General features: G+C 38.8%; 1 protein-coding gene across 1 annotated transcript in view; it reads right to left on the minus strand.

The window, feature by feature from the left end:
- The window catches only part of TMEM231 (transmembrane protein 231), a 77,411-nt gene that overhangs the window by 30,524 nt on the left and 25,544 nt on the right, over positions 1-21,343 (minus strand). Inside the window, exons 4-7 of the mRNA XM_053699522.1 lie at positions 16,975-17,103; positions 11,390-11,533; positions 7,116-7,197; positions 6,914-7,019 (exon numbers count right to left, since the gene is read on the minus strand). Coding sequence (XP_053555497.1) covers positions 6,914-7,019; positions 7,116-7,197; positions 11,390-11,533; positions 16,975-17,103 — 461 coding nt within the window. The remainder of the gene's footprint in view (positions 1-6,913; positions 7,020-7,115; positions 7,198-11,389; positions 11,534-16,974; positions 17,104-21,343) is intronic.

The raw sequence follows: 21,343 nt of genomic DNA on the forward strand, positions 1-21,343 counted from the left end.
ACTGTTTGAGCATGCACAGTTGTAATGGTCTTAGATGAATTTGTGCAAAAGGAACTATGTCCATTGCTGCAACCATCAACCCTACTACTTCCATGCACTGCGCTATGGAAGGACGTGGAACAGAATGAAGAACTTGACAAGTGCTTAGAAGTTTTGACTTTCTGACCTCTGTCAGAAAAATCCTAATTTCTAAGGAATCTATTATTGTTCCCAAGAAGGGAACTCTTGTTGACGGAGACAGAGAACTTTTTTCTATGTTCACCTTCCATCCGTGTGATCTGAGAAAGGCCAGAACGATGTCTGTATGAGCCTTTGCTGTTGACAGGGACAACGCTTGTATTAGAATGTCGTCCAAGTAAGGTACTACTGCAATGCCCCTCGGTCTTAGAACCGCTAGAAGGGACCCTAGTACCTTTGTGAAAATCCTTGGAGCAGTGGCTAACCCGAATGGGAGGGCCACAAACTGGTAATGTTTGTCCAGAAAGGCGAACCTTAGGAACTGATGATGTTCTTTGTGGATAGGAATATGTAGGTACGCATCCTTTAGATCCACGGTAGTCATAAATTGACCTTCCTGGATAGTGGGTAGAATCGTTCGAATGGTTTCCATCTTGAACGATGGTACCCTGAGAAATTTGTTTAGGATCTTCAAATCCAAAATTGGTCTGAAAGTTCCCTCTTTTTTGGGAACTACGAACAGATTGGAATAAAATCCCATTCCTTGTTCCTTTATTGGAACTGGGTGTATCACTCCCATCTTTAACAGGTCTTCTACACAATGTAAGAACGCCTGTCTCTTTATTTGGTTTAAGGATAAGTGAGACATGTGGAACCTTCCCCTTGGGGGTAGTTCCCTGAATTCCAGGAGATAACCCTGAGAAACTATTTCTAGCGCCCAGGGATCCTGAACATCTCTTGCCCAAGCCTGAGCAAAGAGAGAGAGTCTGCCCCCTACTAGATCCGGTCCCGGATCGGGGGCTACTCCTTCATGCTGTTTTGTTAGCAGCAGCAGGCTTCTTGGCCTGCTTACCCTTGTTCCAGCCTTGCATCGGTTTCCAGGCTGGTTTGGGTTGTGAGGCATTACCCTCTTGCTTAGAGGATGCAGAATTAGAGGCCGGTCCGTTCCTGAAATTGCGAAAGGAACGAAAATTAGACTTATTCTTGGCCTTGAAAGGCCTATCTTGTGGAAGGGCGTGGCCCTTTCCCCCAGTGATGTCTGAGATAATCTCTTTCAATTCTGGTCCAAATAGAGTTTTACCTTTGAAAGGGATGTTAAGCAATTTTGTCTTGGATGACTCATCCGCTGACCAAGACTTTAGCCAAAGCGCTCTGCGCGCCACGATTGCAAACCCTGAATTTTTCGCCGCTAATCTAGCTAATTGCAAAGCGGCATCTAAAATAAAAGAGTTAGCCAACTTAAGTGCGTGAACTCTGTCCATAACCTCCTCATATGGAGTCTCTCTACTGAGCGACTTTTCTAGTTCCTCAAACCAGAACCACGCTGCTGTAGTGACAGGAACAATGCACGAAATGGGTTGTAGAAGGTAACCTTGCTGTACAAAAATCTTCTTAAGCAAACCCTCCAATTTTTTATCCATAGGATCTTTGAAAGCACAACTGTCCTTGATAGGAATAGTAGTGCGTTTGTTTAGAGTAGAAACTGCCCCCTCGACCTTAGGGACTGTCTGCCATAAGTCCTTTCTGGGGTCGACCATAAGAAATAATTTCTTAAATATAGGGGGGGGGGGACAAAAGGTATGCCGGGCTTTTCCCACTCCTTATTCACTATGTCCGCCACCCGCTTGGGTATAGGAAAAGCGTCGGGGTGCACTGGAACCTCTAGGAACTTGTCCATCTTGCATAATTTCTCTGGAATGACCAAGTTGTCAAAATCATCCAGAGTAGATAACACCTCCTTAAGCAGTGCGCGGAGATGTTCTAATTTAAATTTAAATGTCACAACATCAGGTTCAGCTTGTTGAGAAATTTTTCCTGAATCTGAAATTTCCCCATCTGACAAAACCTCCCTCATGGCCACTTCAGATTGGTGTGAGGGTATGACAGAACAATTATCATCAGCGCCCTCCTGCTCTTCAGTGTTTAAAACAGAGCAATCGCGCTTTCTCTGATATGTAGGCATTTTGGATAAAATGACAGCCGTCAATTGTTGCATGGTAATAAGCATTGGCGCGCTAGATGTACTAGGGGCCTCCTGCGTGGGCAAAACTGGTGTAGACACAGTAGGAGATGATGTAGTATCCTGTTTACTCCCCTCATCTGAGGAATCATCTTGGGCAATTTCATTATCTGTGGCAGTACTGTCCTTACTTTGTTTGGATGCTATGGCACAATTATCACACAAATTTAAATGAGGAGACACATTGGCTTTCATACATATAGAACATAGCTTATCCGAAGGCACAGACATGTTAAACAGGCTTAAACTTGTCAATAAAGCACAAAAAACGTTTTAAAACAAAACCGTTACTGTCTCTTTAAATTTTAAATTTCACCACAGTGTCTTAAAGCATTAAGAGTATTGCACACCAAATTTCAGAGCTTTAACCCTTAAAATAATGGAACCGGAGCCGTTTACAAATTTAACCCCTATACAGTCCCAGCTATAGCCTTTGCTGAGACCTAACCAAGCCCAGAGGGGAATACGATACCAAGTGACGCCTTCTAGAAACTTTTCCAGCTACTTTCAGATCCTCACACATGCATCTGCATGTCTTGCTCTCAAAAACAACTGCGCAGTAATGGCGCGAAAATGAGGCTCAGCCTACAACTGGGAAGGCCCTCCCTGACTGGAAAAGGTGTCTAACATAGTGCCTGCCGTTAATAAACGTTCCCCAAGTTTATAAATGTGAATTATCAGCATAAACATGAATAAAATGCCCAAATAAAGCAATCGATTTAGCCCATAAAAGTGTCTACCAGTTTTATAGCCCATATTAAGCCCTTTATTCTGTTTGTTTGACTAAGAAAATGGCTTACCGGTCCCCATGAGGGGAAATGACAGCCTTCCAGCATTACACAGTCTTGTTAGAAATATGGCTAGTCATACCTTAAGCAGAAAAGTCTGCTAACTGTTTCCCCCAACTGAAGTTACTTCATCTCAACAGTCCTATGTGGAAACAGCAATCGATTTTAGTTACTGTCTGCTAAAATCATCTTCCTCTCACAAACAGAAATCTTCATCCTTTTCTGTTTCAGAGTAAATAGTACATACCAGCACTATTTTAAAATAACAAACACTTGATAGAAGAATAAAAAACTACATTTAAACACCAAAAAACTCTTAACCATCTCCGTGGAGATGTTGCCTGTGCAACGGCAAAGAGAATGACTGGGGTGGGCTGAGCCTAGGAGGGACTATATGGCCAGCTTTGCTGGGACTCTTTGCCATTTCCTGTTGGGGAAGAGATATTCCCACAAGTAAGGATGACGCCGTGGACCGGACACACCAATGTTGGAGAAAAGGGGTTTACTGCTGGTATTAAGAGTTGAAAGAAAATTTGATCGCTTGAGCGCAATCACAATTTAAGATAGAATGATGCATCCTCAGAACTCTGGTTAACCGTTTCCCAAAGCTAAAAAGTGTTATAAAACACATCACAAATACAGTTACACTCATAAATAACAGTTTAAAAAAAATATTCTCTAAAAAAACAAAAAAAAAAAAAAAAACCAAGCGGCTAGGATTTACCATTACTAAAAATAAACATTAGGTTTTGCCATAATTTCCAAAAAAACTGCATTAAAATTCCCCTCTATCTGCAAGGAAAGTATATCCCTAACTCGGTGCTTCCAGCCTCCCACGGCACAGTGCGTTCTTTAATGAGGTGACATTTCCATGTATTTCTACGTGTATATATGTATTTACAGACATATATACACATATAAAACACAAACAGATATGTATACATAAATAGACATTTGCAGTTTAGTAGATGAAAACCTGTAAAAACATACTGTGTATTTACTGTAAATACATCACGTTCCAATGTTCTGCACATAGCAGAATATGTTCTATGTATTTATAAATAGATATTCCTATATATATATATATATATATATATATATCCGTATATATCAATATATCATATCAGGTTAGTGCACATGATAATATGCGATTGGGTTTTTGGTGCTAGTTAGGTATTATGCTTTTTCCCCCCACTTTTTTGCACCATTGACAGTTATGGGGAACTACGTGAACGCGCACGCAATATCCTAAGTTCGGCTTTTTGCGCTCGTCAGGTTAGCGTGCAAGTGAAAACAGTTTACTTTCAACTAATAAGAGCGCAACCCGAAGCTTACAAAAAGCTTACTTCTAGCGCAGTCGACGCTCAAGTGTGAGAATTAAATAGCGATCCACTCGATATCTGGCCCATAGCTTCAAAAAGTATATAAAGTGGAAAGTACTAACAGAATGCTTGTCACAGTTCAACAATATCCAGTAAGCTCTGCCAGAGTACAGCGTGCAACACACATTTCATTAAAAACAGTTAAAGGGCTCCTTTTTTTTGCTTTCATTTATTTATGTCTTAAAATAATTTGGTTGAACGGGACTGTCTCGGAATGATAGGGTATGTGGGAGACTTAACTACTGAAGTATCAGGTGCATCCCTTGAGGCCTCACTGTAATAATGTGGGTTATTCATAGGAGTACCCATTTGAAAACCCCACTCTTGGATTTAGCTTTAAATCTATACATAAGAAAAATATCTGCAGCAAGAATGGTGTTTTACAGTTCGAAGGAAATCGTCCTTTCAGCAGCAGAGGATCAACTTACTATCATTTCAACAATGCAAATCCTGTGTCTTCATGCTCTGACTCATACTAGAATTTAGTAGGCTTAAAATGTAAAGCTCCTTCAACTTACTTGTAGAGAGTTTAATACCAAATGATACCCGAGTCCTTGTATTGCATAAATAGGATAACACTGTAGTGTTATTTGCTTCCTTGATACAAGAATAGGGCAGCAGTTCTTGCCCCCTCCACCCTCACTTTCATGCTCCCTTGAATGATCTTGAGGTACTGCAAAGCATTGTGGGCAGCATTAGCACGTAATGCATTATGGGTTGTAGAAGAGCCGGGCACACAGACAGTAGTAGGCTGTGTAGAGAGTTCTGCCAGTCACTGATAAAAGCCATTGAGACTGCGCTTGTCAAAGTAGCTTATTTGGACACTTTGTTCCTCAGACAGAATTTGCAAAAAGGTGTAGAAGTCAGAGCTCAAAACTGTCAGGGGATGACTTCTCAGGTGTAGGATTCTCTCACCAGCTGAGTTCCACAGCATGTCCCATGTGCACATTGCACCACATCCTTGGTTACCACTTTAGCTCCAGTGTTCATAGACAATCTCTTCTGGTTATGAATCTTTATGTTCTGCAGGCACCTTGTAAACTGCATTTATTTTTGCCAGCTTCTTGGTTTCCCGCTGCCAATTTTAGAAATAATATCTGTGTGCGGTTCCGGACTCCTGTGTAACTATATTCTATAAGTCATGAGCCTTTGGAAGCCTTTTAACTGTTTTTAATAAAAAGTGTGTAAAATATGTATTTCCATCCTAATGTGTTGCAAGTTGTACTATTGCAGATACAAGCATTCTGTTAGTACTTTCCACTTAATATCCTTTTGAAGTTAAACACTGCACCTCACTGACGAGGCTCAAAGAAGGCCGAAAAGATCATGGTTGTCACATTTTTTGTTCATAGGGGGATTGCCTGGCATTTTGGGACTGGACTGACCTTGTTAGGCCGGTGTTCTGTAATGTTTCCCTACCGCGTTATGTTTTCCTACCTACGTAGAGCTTATGGCCACTCCTACAATAAACTTGCAAATACCCTTTGTATGCATGCGCTCACTGCTACAGTTGGCAAACATTATAGAACACCGTCCACCATTTTGGCACTAGCTGGGGACATCAGGCTTCCTACAACTATGTTATTTTATTCTGTATATTCAATATTATTATACTGATTTCTTTGATTAAAGGAGTGAACGTATTTCAATAAAGCAGACATAATATAAATAGTTACAAAATAGGCATGTATTAGCGTTTCATCATGAAAGCAAATGTTTGTAACTACTTATATTATGTCTGCTTTATTGAAATACGTTCACTCCTTTAATCAAAGAAATCAGTATAATAATATTGAATATACAGAATTTAATAACAGTTGTAGGAAGCCTTTTCTTGACAACAGTATTTTGATGTCCCAAGCTAGTGCCCAAATTGTGAACAGTGTTCTGTAATATTTGTCGACTGTGGCAGTGAGCGCATGTGTGCAAAGAATATTTGCAAGTTTATTGTAGGCGTGGCCGTAGGTAGGAAAACGTAATGCGGTAGGGAAACATTACAGGAACCCAGATCAGACAGATGTACTTCAGGAAAGTTCTTCTCTGTGAAAAGCACAATTGGGCTAAAAGAAGCTGCTCCTAGGTGGTAACTCGCCATATAACAGGCTACTAAGCTGTTGTTCATTCCTGGTAGAGCGCTTCTCTTTCTGTCTGTAAACTACACTATATGTTGGTTTCTTTTACCTGAGGCGTTTGCCTTGGAAAAGAGGCAAACGCTGGAAAACTGAAGATTGTTTAGGGAGGAGACAAGTGGACGCCGAAATACATAGACAGAAATCTTATTTATTAGGGATTTCATTTTTGTATTACTGACCTAGATAGCTATGTGTTTTACCGCAGCTGTCTGTTTTGGAGAAGACAATGACCAGCCATTGTGTGACTTCCACTCCTGATTGTGTAAATGATTCACAACTCCCATTCCCTGATGGATAAACTAAGCAAATGATTATTAAGGAACAATTTACTCTTGAAGATTCAGCAAACCTGTATGTAGAAGACCACAAATTCTAGGGAGGACAAAATGAAGTTCAGTAGCAATAAAAGGATATGATATAGATTCCACAGGATACCGGATATTTGCAGTAATCACAAATGGATCTGACGTAGCTCTTCCAACAAGCCAAACTGGGCTGGGATCATAAAGGACTGTAGTGACTACAAAACCAAAAAAAAATTCAGTCAGGCATTTGTAAAGTCATAGCATGCTATTTACTGACCAAATACAACAATCTTACTGTACTAATGACTTACTGTTTCTCTCCTGATAGGATGACACAATATTTGTGAGTTCATATGCACTGGCAAAAGGGCTTGTTCCATTGATCACAGATACCTGTGAGTATGAGACGGATATGTAAATTCTGCCATGATATTATAGTATAAATATGTATATTCAACTTGTTGTTCCCTTCTCATTACAAAACAACTTCTATATGTTTCAGACCAATGAGCAGCCAAGCCAAGGACAGCAGCAAACATGACAGAATAAACATACTGTATGTACCATGCACCAAGAAACTGGAAAGGGATCTGTGTGCTATCTCTATGGGTTAAAAATGAAAGGGATAGGAAACCCAAAACTTTTCTTTCGTTATTGAGATAGAACATATAATTTAAAACAAATTTCCAAGTTACGTATATAAAATAAATAATCTTCGTTTTTGTGTTATCCTTTGTTGAAAAGCAGGGGTGTAAGCTCAGGCGTGTGCATGTGTCTGCAGCTCTATATGGCAGTAGTTTTGCTACAATGTTATACATTAGCAAGAGCACTAGATGGCAACACTATTTCCTGTTATGTAGTGCTCCAGGCACGTGCATGTTACCTACCTATCTAGATATCTCTTCAACAAAGAATAACAAAAGGAACAAAGGAAATTTGTTAATAGAAGTAAAATTGGAAACTTATTTTTAAAACGGTGTTCTCTATCTGTAACATGAAAGAAAACCTATGGGTTTCAAGTCCCATTAAATGTTTATCAATGGTTTTGCCTTAATTTGACTGAGCAAAAGGTCAGTGCCATCTTATAAAAGGGAGTATGAAAGTATTTTTTTACATGTATAGCACGTCTGCATTGCCCAATATAGGACAAAAATAATATAAGACGCAAAGACAACAGTGAGTATGGAGTAACCATTTACAAATAAAAAAATATTCACAGAAAAATCTGTCCCCCAATGTTATCCTGCTAGTGTGACACCTGAAGAAGGGGCAGGATAATGAAAAGCTGGCCAGGCACACACAGTGCTGTTTTCATTATTGTTACACCTCACATTTACCTCATTTGAAACCCACATGATTCGCTTATTCTCCCCTCTCTCTGTATGTGTTGCAGTCATATAGTGCCCCCCTGGCTCCTCAATTCAATTTCTAGATCACTTTGCTGCCTGGCTACCTTATTTCCTTTCCTCAGACACCCCTGCCCTCATTCTTGGCGACTTCAACATCCCTCTTGACAATGCCACTGCCTCCTCTGCAAAACAGCTTCTGCAACTCACTTCATCTTTCAGTCTGTCACAATGGACTGATTCTCCCACTCACAAGGTTGGACTCTCCCACTCACAAGGTTGGTCACTCCCTTGATCTGATCTTTAGCTATCAGTGCACTATTTCAGACTTCACAAACTCCCCTTTTCCTTTTTCTGACCACCATCTCCTCACTTGCAACATCTCATCCGTTCCTACAACTCTCCCTCCTTCTACCCCTCACATCAAACTTCATAGAAGCATTATGTCCTTAGATCAGCAACATCTTGCTAGTTCTCTCGAACTTCCCCTCTCATCCATCCATCTCCTTTTCCTGCCCTGACCAATCTGCCACTATAATTCCACCCTTACATCGGTCCCTTGACAATCTGGCCCCTCCTACCATAGCTCGGAAATCACACACTCACCCTGAGCCCTGGCATACTCCTCTGACACGGTACCTAATCAGATGTTCCCGTACTGATGAGCGGCACTGGAGAAAATCACGGAGTTCAGCTGACTTTCTTCACTATAAGTTCATCTTGAACTACTACTACTACTCTGCCCTTAATCTTTATAAGCAACATTACTTTTCTACTCTTATCTCAACTCTTTATTCAAACCCAAAACATCTGTTCTCCAACTTTCAATACTCTTCTCCGCCCTCCCCCACTTCCTAATACAACTTCTCTGTCAGCTCAAGATTTTGCCAGCCATTTCAATAACAAAATTGATTCCATCAGAAACTAAATCAGCTCCTAACATACTTCTAGTCTCTCACCCCCTCAAAAGCTTGCAATCAACCAAAACCCACATAGCCATATATTTAGCTCTTTTGCCTCTGTTACTGAGGAAGACGTTTCTGCACTTATACTGTGCTCTCACCTCACTACCTGTCCCCTCGACCCCATCCCCTCACAGCTAACGCCCCTCCCTCTCTTCTCCACTTACCCCTATACTCACACACATTTATAACCCCTCCATCTGCACCAATATATTTCCCTTATCTCTAAAACATGCACTGGTCACACCTATCTTCAAAAAACCTTCTCTCGATCCAACCTCCCCATCCAACTACCGCCCTATTTCCCTACTCCTTCTTGCCTCAAAGCTTCTTGAAAAGCTGTTATATGCACGCCTATCCCAGTTCCTTACATTAAACTCCCTCCTTGACCCACTGCAATCTGGATTTCGCCCCCTTGACTCTACAGAGACAGCAATCGTTGGGGTTACCAATGACCTACTTACAGCAAAATCCAGATGCCACTTATCTCTTCCTATTCTCCATGATCTGTCTGCAGCCTTTAAAACTGTTGACCACCCTCTTTTGCTCCAATCCTTCAGCATTTGTGACACAGCCCTGTCGTGGTTATCTTTCTACCTGTCTAACCGTACCTTTGGTGTAGCCTTCTCTGGGGCTACCTCTGCCCTGTCACCACTTTCTGTTGGGGTAGCGCAAGGCTCTGTCCTCGGTCCCCTTCTCTTCTCAATCTACACTTCATCATTAGGTTTCTTAATAAAGTCCCACGGGTTTCAATATCATTTGTATGCAGATGACACACAAATCTACGTCCCTGCACCAGATCTATCTTCTTCCTTGTTAACCTGTGTCACTAACTGTATCTCTCACATCTTTTCCTGAATGTCCTCTCACTACCTTAAGCTAAATCTCTCCAAAACTTAGCTCCTTATTTTCTCCTTCTTCTAAAATCTCCACCCTACATCTCTCTATAACTGTCGACAACTCATTACCCTTAGCCCGCATGCCCAATGTCTTGGGGTCACATTTGACTCCGATCTTTCTTTCACTCCTCACATTCAGTCCTTGGCTAAATCCTGCAGCTTCCACCTTAAAAACATCTCTAAAATTAGACATTTCCTTACACAAGACACAACTAAGATTTTAATCCACTCTCTCATCCTTTCCCGCCTCGACTACTGCAACTCCATCCTCTCTGGTCTCCCTAGCTGCAGGCTAGCTCCTTTACAATCCATAATGAATGCCTCTGCCAGGCTCATCTTCCTTACACGTCACTCTTCATCTGCTGCACCCCTCTGCCAATTCCTTCACTGGCTTCCTCTTGCCTCCAGGATTAAACACAAAATTCTGACTGACATACAAGGCCCTCAACTGCACTGCTCCCCCTATATCTCAGACCTCGTCTCCAGATATACACTCCCTCCCGTCCCCTTCGCTTTGATCACAACCTCCTACTCTCCTCCTCTCGTTACCTCCTCACATTCCCGTTTAGAGGACTTCTCCAAACTAGCTCTTGTGGAACTCTCTGCCTCGCTCCACATAACTCTCCCCTAGTTTGGAAAGCTTCAAGCGCTCCCTAAAGAATCTACTATTCAGGGATGCATACAACCTATACTAACCTTTCCTAATACCAGTTCATCTCCTCCATTGCTATCCACCATGAATCCCCTTAGCATGTAAGCCTAAGAGCCCAACTGTTTGCAGATCCCCTTCATAAGAGCTGCCTACAACAGTGCAACTCTGGGCAGGGCCCTCTACCCATTTGATCCATATAAATATTACCTTGTGCGACTCTTGGCAGGGCTCCCTACCCATTTAATCCCTATAAATGTTACCGTGTATACCGTCTATGTTTATAGCGCTGTGAAATCTGTTGGCACTCTACAAATAACTAATAATTTAAAAAAAAAATTATATTGCTCTTTAATTGTTGGTATATCGCATACAGTACTGTCATCACAGTTTGTATTGTCAGTGATTCTGAGATTTTGTAAAAATTGATTGTATCTTTTGAGAGATTTAAGTTTGACTTCTTGATCTGATCAGCACTGTTTAAAATTGCACACAATTGGCTTTAGCCCTATTTAAGATAGTAGTGGTAATGCATACTTGTATATTTTATTTTCTTCCACTATAAATTTAATTTTTGACCTTTCTATCCCTTCAACAAGACAAATTGATACAGAAGAAATAGTATACTTTTCTGAAGAGCTTACATTCTATAAGCTAAGTACCAAGTGCTTTTACAAATAGTGTAAGAGAACTTTTCAATAAATTCATTTTTCAAAATATAGTAATTACATTGTATCTTGTATCCAGTCCCTGGTGATTAAGCGGCTGCCGTTGCTGAAGTTTCAGATCCCCATTAATGTAAAGCTGGGCTCCAGGAATAGGAGAGGAATACTGAATGAAGGCCATGCTTTGCATGACAAAGGTTGACATTCTCTAGAAGACAAATAGCAAAACATATCATACAAGTAAATACGTCCCGTCTTCAGGAGATACTGGCTACACATTTAGATGTAAAGTTTACAGTTCTTAAAGGGCCAGTATAGTCAAAACAATTACAGCTGCAGCTGGGTTGTGTGATGGCCGCTGCTGATTGGGTCTAATAGAGAGCAGTTTCTGCGGCTCCTGATCAGTACTTTGTGCGTTTAACCTATAACCCATAAATAAACACAGAGTTGCAGGGTTGCTAGTGCTAAAATTACATCTCAAATTAGAGCATGTAATGTTTTCCCTATGATGGCCATTTAAAGCCTTATTGAATTATTAATAAAAATATATATTTAACAAAAACACTTTATAAATCACTTTAATTTTTAAAGAATTAAAAGGGAACATAAAACAATTTTTTTTTTCATGATTCAGATAGAACATACAATTTTAAACAACTTTCCAATTTACTTCTATTATAAAAAATTCTTAGTTTTCTTGTTATCCTTTGTTGAAAGGCTGGGATGAAAGTCCAGGAGCGTGCACATGTCGCCAGTACTACTATTATTATTATTATACTTTATTTACGAAGCGCCATCATATTCCGCAGTGCTGTCCATGGATACAGTTAATTTAAATAAAACAATAATATAAAACTTGTAGGAGACAGGATAAAATTTACAAACACATACAGGAGGAATTGAGGGCCCTATTCCCGTGGGAACTTACAATCTAGAAGGGTAGGAGGTTGAGAAACAGGAGGTGAGGACTGCAAGATTGAATGAGGGAAATGTTGTTAGGTAAGAGAAATATTATTGAGTTGGGTGGTCGGCTTCCCTGAACAGAAAAGTCTTCCGAGAGCATTTAAAGGAAGAAAGATTAGGGCAAAGCCTGACAGCACGACGGAGTGTTCCAGAGGGTAGGTGCTGCACGACAGAAGTCCTGCAGTCTAGCATGAGAAGAGGAGATAGTCGCAGACGCAAGGAGCAGGTCATTGTTGGATCTTAGTGGGCGGGCTGGAGTATACTTGTTGATTAGAGAGGATAGGTAGAGGGGAGTGGTGTTGGTGAGCGCTTCGTATGCAAGGGTGAGAATTTTGAATTGAATTCTGCTGTGTATGGGGAGCCAATGAAGGGACTCGCAGAGAGGTGCAGCAGATGCAGAGCGACGGGAAAGGTGGATCAGCCTGGCAGAGGCATTTAGGATGGATTAGAGGGGGAGAGGCGGGAAAGAGGAAGGCCAGTAAGTAGGTTATTGCAGTAGTCAAGTCGGGAAATAACAAGGGAGCGGATTATTTGCTTTGTAGTGTTAGCGACCAGAAAAGATCGAATCTTGGAAATATTGCATAGATGGTTGCAGCAGGATGTAGAAATCGACTGGATATGGGGGACGAAGGATAGATTTGAGTCAAGTGTAACTCTGAGGCAGCGGACTTGGGGCGATGGGAAAATGGTGATGCCGTCAATAGGGATAGAGAAGTCTGAAGTCGGCTTAGAGCTTGAGGGGGGATAAGAAGGAGCTCAGTCTTGGACATGTTAATCTTTAGGTGGTGAGAGGCCATCCAGGAAGAAATACCAGATAAGCAGTCGCTGACATGAGAAAGGACAGAGGGAGAGAGAGCAGGGGTGGAGAGGTAGATCTGGGTGTCATCAGCATAGAGGTGATATTTGAAGCCATAACTGCTGATAAGTTTACCCAGTGAAGAAGTATAAATGGAGAAGAGTAGAGGACCCAGAACAGATCTTTGAGGTATTCCAACAGACAGAGGCATTGGAGAGGAGGAGACGCCGGCAAATGACACAGAAAAATATCTGAGAAAGATAGGAGTGAATCCAGGAAAGAGCAGTGTCACTATATGGCAGCAGTGTTATACATTAGCAAGAGCACTAAATGGCAGCACCATTTCCTATCATGTAGTGCTCCAGACATCTGCACACTACCTATCTAGATATTGCTTCAACAAAGAACAATATGTGAATAAAGCAAATTTGATAATAGAAGTAAAAAAAAAAAATTAAAATTGTATTCTCTATCTGAATCATGAACGAAAAACTTTCAGGTCCCTTTAATATTTTTCTCTTTTTTTTCTCCTTTAACACATCATGTATAGGTTTTATGGTATTACATTTGTATTGTAGGTGAGCTTAAAGGGATAGGAAAGTCAAAATTAAATTTGCATGATTCAGGTAGAGCATGTCATTTTAAGACACTTTTAAATTTGCTTCTATTTTCAAATGTACTTTGTTCTCTTGCCATCCATTGTTGAAAAAAAAATTATGTACATATCCTAGATTATTGGGAACTAGCTGCTGATTGGTGCCTGTACACATTTGTCTCTTGTGAATGTGTTCAGCTAGTTCCCATTAGTACATTGCTGCTTCATTAGCAAATGACGAACAAGAGAATTAAGCAAATTTGGTAATAGAAGTAAATTGGCATTGTGTCTAAAATGTATGTTCTATGTGAATCATGAAAGAAAAATGTTGGGTTTCATGTCCCTTTAAAAGATTGGTTTTCTCCCTCTCTTTCTTACTTGATATTAGGATTATTGATATTATAATTATTAATTGTCAATTAGAGCGAGGTTTTGTATTTTTAGTGTTTATCTTTTTCTTCCTCTTAGAATCCTCTGTTAAACTGAATGTAAACTTTCATGAATTGATGCCTGGATTTTTAAAAATACTATTAAAAACAGGGGCACTTTCATTCATGAAAGTTTACATTGCAGCGTATTTTTACAAATACTTACCTTTCTCTTCAGCAAAGCCGGATCGGTGGTCCCCCGCCCGCAGCTCCTCTGTACTTACGTCACCAATGACAAAACCGGCTTCCTCCAATCATGGCTTCCCCCCAGAGCGTCCATCTCGTGAGGCCACGCCGTGATTGGAGGAAACCAGTTTCACCATTGCTGTGAAAGTACAGCATGAGAAGCGGGCGATCGCCGATCCTGCGTCGCTGAAGAGAAAGGTAAGTATTTGTAAAAATACGCTGCAATGTAAACTTCCATGAATTAAAGCGCCCCTGTTTTTAACGGTATTTTTAAAAACCGGGCACTAATTCATGAACGTTTACAATCACTTTAAGGTACAAGAAGAGTTTCTTAAAACACGACGGTATTTGTGATCACCTAGAAAAAGTTAAGGAAGTAGAGTTGATTTCAACTCCATGAGAGATTTTAAGCAAAGAGCATAGACCGCTAACATCTGCCCGCCAAAATAAATGTAATATCATCTAATCTTTAGGTTTTCTAGGACGAGCCTGGCTAAACACCATATGTCCACGTTTTCTTCTCTTTAATATTAGAGCATGCCAGGTACAGTTTGCTTGGCTTACACCCCAAAAATAACCTGTTTTATTACTAGGTGGCTCAATATCATTTTCTATTTGGTCCTTTAACTTAAAGGGATATGAAACGCAAACAAAATGATTTTGTGATTTAGATAGAGCATGCACTTTTTAACAACTTTCTAATTTATTTCGATCCATTTTTCTTTGTTCTATTTGTATCTTTTCTTGAAACGCAGAGATGTCTTGAGCAGTACACAGCAACAGTTTTGGAAGAATGTTATCCATGTGCAAGAGCACTAGATGGCAGCATTATTTCCTGACATGTAGTGCACTGGGCTCCAGACACTAACCTAGGTAACTCTTCAACAAAGAATATCATGACAACAAAGCAAATATGATAATAGACGTAAATTAGAACTTAAATATATAATTTTTGGGTTTCGCATCCTTTTAATATTATATTCAGATAGCACCTTTCCTATCCCATACTAAATTTGACTAAATTCCCTTATAGGTTTTATCTCATCACTCCCTTGTCTTAACTTCCCTGAATCATAAAACATATTCCCAAATCCGGAATTCCAAAAGACAAACTTATTCTGAAATGCAAACTTTTTAATTAATATTTTTAATTAAGTACAGTTTCTGTACCATGTATACAAAGGTTACATGTTTAAGCTGTATTACGACATGTAAATATTGCCAAAATGACTTAAAGGGACAGTCTACACCTTAGTCATCTTAAAGTCTTACCTTAGATTAAGCTGCAAATAGTCTCCTGTACTCCTTCTATATCATGCAGCAGGAATAGTAAAAAAGTTATTTTAAAATGAATATTGTTTCTGGACAGTTTGAAATGGCTGCCAAGCTCCACCCACCGATGACATCATGATCCGGGCTGCATCTATTCACTCTGATAAATAGCATTGAAGGTCTATTGAATCCAACTAGTGAGCCTTTTGTGATTGGAAGCAATATGCAGCCCAGATCGTGATGTCATCAGTGGGTGGAGCTTGGCAACCATTTTAAACTGGCCAGAAACAATATTAATTTCAAAATAACTCTTTTACCGTTCCTGCTGCATGATATAGAAAGGGTGCAGAAGGCTATTTGCAGCTTAATCTAAGGTATGACTTTAAGATGACTAAGGTGTAGACTGTCCCTTTAAGATATTATCGATTACACTTGGTTCCGTCCCCTCTCTAAACTGTACCATTTTACAGACACAAATATTCCAAAACCCAAACCTTTTCCTTTCCAAAGCAGTTTGGATAAAGGTTTTCTACCTGTATTTCTAAATCCAGATGAGAGTCTTAACTCCAATATTCATATTGTTCCCTAGTTATGGTATCATGTTCACTTGACTTTCTGTTTGATATATATTCATATTTATGTCCTTGGGATTCCTTAACACGAGCCCTTATATGCACTGACATTGACTGATCCTTAGCATAAGTTTAAAAATGATCAACAAACATTTAGAAATTAATACATTTGCACAACACAGATTTTTTTTGTAATAAAGCAATAATTTTAGATCAATATTTTTTCTTTTTTTCATAACAAATGTATTTCCTCATGACTTTCTTTCAAAAGAACTCTTTACAATTTAGCAGCGGTTAAAGTGATGATAAACTCTCACCTTTTTAAAATGAGATCCGGAATGTTAGTGGTATTTTAGATGGAGTTGAATTCATCAGTTATAATGAAGATGCGCTATAACTTGCTTTCTTATATAGATATGAAATTCAAATTCCCTGCGCTCCGCTACCCACTTTAAACCTACATTTTTCTGTGTTCTAACGTTTTGAATTGTTCTCCAATCAGCGTTCTCCTCATATGGCACTTTTGTTGTAGCTAGAGTGCTAATCGGACAACAATTCAAATATAGAAAAATTTACTTTTGAAGTGGGTGGTGGAGCCTGGGGTATTTGAATTTAATATCTATATTAAAAAGTAAGATATAGCGATTAAAATCCATCTAAAATATCACTAACATTCTAGATCTGTTTTTATAGAGGGGAGAGTTTAGCATCACTTTAAGTTATACTAAACTGTCACCATGTAATGACTTGATACCTGCATGATGTTTACTGACCAAACATATATATATAGTTTAGTGCAGCATTTTAAATATAAATGTATTTGGTATTTTCACTTACGTAGAGTTGGTATGAGAACGTTAGAATAAGCTGCACACCATATATATCCTCCAAGGCTTGTACAGGAAGCTCCAGTTTTAAATAAAGCTGATCCATTTTCCCGTCATTGTTTTTATCTTCTTCTCTGGCCTAAGAAATATGCAGAATACATTTAGAGGGGCCATGTTTTCATATGAAACTACTTCAACAACATCTATAGATGAGGCTGTGCAACATACAGACAATGTGAACATACATAACCCTTAAAAGGGACAAGAGCACGAAACATTTGGATGTAATGTTACATAATTCTGCACATAGAACACAATTATGTAACATTATCTTAGCGAAAGCTTGTTAGAAAATCAAAACATTTTGAGAGATTTTATCCCCTAAATTTATACTTACCTCATCTCCACTCCAGGCTCTTCTGATCAGGTCTTCTTTTCAAAAGCGGTGGAGGGCACGCTGTCTAATCACAGAGCACCCGATCGCGTTATTGAATTGAATGTAGCTCGCTCCCGCTACCAGACCTGAGTGGGAGCGCGCTACATATAGTTTAATAGCGCGGTCTGGCGTGCTGTGTTTAGACAGAACGCCCGCGAACTGGTTTTGAAAAGAAGACCTGATCAGAAGAGCCTGGAGAGGAGATGAGGTAAGTATAACTTTAGGGGATAAAATCTCTTAAAATCTTTCGATTTAACAACAAGCTGTCGCTAAGATAATGTTACAGAATTGTGCACTATGTGCAGAATTATAAACATTTTTTTACATTTACTGTCCCTTCAAAAAGGTTTCTTTCATGACTCAGATAGCAGATACGATTTTAAGAAACTTTCCAGTGTATTTATATTATCAAATTTGCTTAATTCTCTTGGTATCCTTCGCTGAAGGTGCAGTACTGGGGGCAAGCTGAACACATCAGGTGAGCCAATGACAAGACGCATAGATGAGTAGCCACCAATCAGCAGCTAGTTCCCAATATTGCATTGCTGATCATGAGCCTACCTAGGTATACTTTTGAAGAAAAGAAAAAGATACAAAGATAAAAATACAAATTAGATAATGGATTAGAAAATGTGGGTTTCGTGTATGTGTAATAACAATATTGACTTGTCGTTAGTACAAAATGTCAGTGTTTGTTAAACCTAAGTATATTCTTTATAAATCATTGACATGACGCACATTTGCTTGTGGCGTAACACTTCTAATCTTATATTCCACTGTAATTATTTTACAACTATTCTTCACACTTGCTACTGCCAGTCACTTTTATCATTACGTATACATTCTTTTGAAACCGTATATGGACAAATATTCATGTAATAATAAAACGCTCTAAATGCTAGAACATTTTATTGCTGCAGGAATGCTACTTAGTAACTATGTGTTTAAACCCAGCAAAGGGGTTTAAAAAAAGAAGTTAAACTCCCATTTAGGAGCCATAATGCATTGCCATTCTTGTACAGGACACGGCAGTGAGCCAATTAGGAGCAGTATACACATATTGCCGCCAATCACCAGCGAAATCCTGCCCAACACCCAGGGACATGAAAACTCCCAAATTTCTCTTTCATGACTCAGATACAGCATACAAATAATAAAAAATAATAATAATAATAATAATGTTTTTTACTTCTATTATCTAATTTGCTTCATTCACTTTGTATCCTTTGTTGAAGGAGCAGTAAGTTAATCACAGAGGTAAAATGTATATTAATATAACTGTGTTGGTTATGCAAAACTGGGGAATGGGTAATAAAGGGATTATCTATCTTTTAAAACAAACAATTCTGGTGTTGAATGTCCCTTTAATTTTGACTTTACTGTCCCTTTAACTATGTGGGCGTGAAACACAGTTACCAATGTACATTTGTTTAACAATAAAATGCTCTATCAAATTAGAGCATTTTTTATTATTGAATTCATGTCTTCCTTTAAAATCTTTTTAGTAAAATTCAGATATATGATTCATTCATTTATTTCATGAAGGTGATGATAAAAAAAAATAGTGGGGCTGGAAAAAGCCACTGGAGAGTTCTGTTTTATTTGTTTTAATTAATTAATTAGTTAGTACGTCTATTTCCTACAGTAATATTTTTCCAGCCCAAGAGACATGAGAAACTCCCAGATATGTCATAATACATTTAAAAAGCAGGCACTGTTCAAAACAGATCTTCATTCTTATATCTCTATAGATTTTTCTTAATGGAAAGTCTCACACTGGTGAAGCATGGTGAATTGTTCCTTTTTTCCATGCAAATAACTAAGAGCTAGATTACAAGTGGAGCGCTAATTTATCACGCGCGCACAGACAGGCAAATTTGTGGAGTGTTAGAAAAAAACTGACCCTGAAGATTGCCTTTACATTGCAGTCTATGGGAACTGCGTGTTCCCTGTAAATATATATGTATATGCCTATATACATATATATTTATGTGTCAATGTGTGTATATACACATAAATATATATATTGCTGGCCATCGCTGCGCTACTTACGCCCATTGGAGCCTATGGAAGCGCGCTCTCGTGAGCGTAAAGCTTCCATGTAATGCGAATCGCATTATGCTCAACTTGTAATGCCAGAGCACAATAGCGCGCGCTGGTATTACACAGTGGAGCGCAAATATAGATTTCACGAAAGTGATCATTTGCGCTCCATTTGTAATCTGGCCCTAAAAAATAATGTAATTATTTAAAATTACATTTATTTTTGCTCTTCTATAAATTATAATAGATGCGTTTACCTTGAATGCCCCTATAATTTGAAAGGTTTAAGTTACTTCAAAATAGAAACGTTACCGTGAATGGCACTTTTCACCGTGGAGCCAAAATTTAAATCAACTCCAAAATTAGGTTAAAAAACATTATTTATGTAAGAACTTACCTGAAAAATTAATTTCTTTCATGGTAGCGAAGGTTCACAAGCTGTTACATATGGGATATACATTCCTACCAGGAGGAGGCAAAGTTTCCCAAACCCCAAAAGCCTATAAATACCCCTCCCACCTCGCACAAACCTCAGTTTTTTGAATAGCCAAGAAGTAAGGTGTTTAAGGAGTAAAAGCCAATAATGAGGAGCAGGAAAGGAAAAAAAAAAAAAAAAGAATATATGCTTTAAACAAAAATATAACCCCAAATGGTTGGGGCTTTGTGGACTCTTACTTTATCGGGTAAGTTCTTACATAAATTATGTTTTCTTTCATATAGGTGGCGAGAGTCCATGAGCTGTTACATATGGGATATAATACCCAATATGTGGAAGTTCACAAGTAACAATAAAGGGAGGGATAAAATAAAAACAGCTTTTTTTGCTGAGAAAATAAATCCAAAACTCCCCCCAAAATAATGTAATTTATGACCAAAAAAATAAAAATTATAGGCACAATTATCAAACTAAGACAACTGCCTGAAGGAGTTTTCTACCAAAAGCTGCTGACGAGGCAAAAACATAAAATGGTAAAATTTAGTAAAAAGGTATGCAGAGAAAACCAAGTGGCTGCTTTGCAAATTTGATCAACTGAAGCCTCATTCTTGAAAGACCAAGATGTGGCAACCGAGCTAGAAGAGACTGACCCGCCTCCAAATAAGCTTTGTCAATCAAAAGTTTCAACCATTTGTCCTTACAAATCATGGAGAAATATCATGTAGCAGTTTTTGTTGTGGGGTGTATTCATTTGTGCATCACCTATTTTGAGTAAACCTGAAGATTTTGTAATCTATGTTATATTATTAACCTTACCATGTAATGAGCTAAATAAATGTTCTATAAGACTCAGTTTAGTCAAGATTCTGGAAATTGTTCTTGTGTTCATTAAGATATTGATAAAAATCTTACTTTTTAAAAGGGGTGTACTCATTTATGCTGAGCACTGTGTGTATATATATATATATATATATATATATATATATATATATATACACACACACACACACATATATACATACATACATACATACATACACACACACACACACACAGAGAGATAAGTGCACTCACAGGAACAAACAACTGGCTCAATACCATTGTTAGCCTGTTCTATGGCAATTTACCACCTGGGTGCAGCTTTTTAGCCCAGTAATGCTTTTCACAGAGAAGAACTTTCCTGTAGTATATCAGTCTGATCCCGCCTATTACGGTCACTCCAGCGCCGAAATACCAGGCAATTCCACTCTGAACATATATATATATATATATATATATATATATATATATATACACACATACACACACACACATAAACACATGCATGCACATAGTATCAATTTTCTTTAAAAAGTGCCACATAAAGGAATTAAAATATACTTATCTTTAGAAACTCGTCCACTAATAGCAGACAGCCAAACCAGTACTGAAACATATCAGCAGAGGTGGCGGAATAGGTGTATA

Source organism: Bombina bombina, chromosome 1 (assembly GCF_027579735.1).
Source record: "Bombina bombina isolate aBomBom1 chromosome 1, aBomBom1.pri, whole genome shotgun sequence".
Taxonomy (NCBI): Eukaryota; Metazoa; Chordata; class Amphibia; order Anura; family Bombinatoridae; genus Bombina; species Bombina bombina.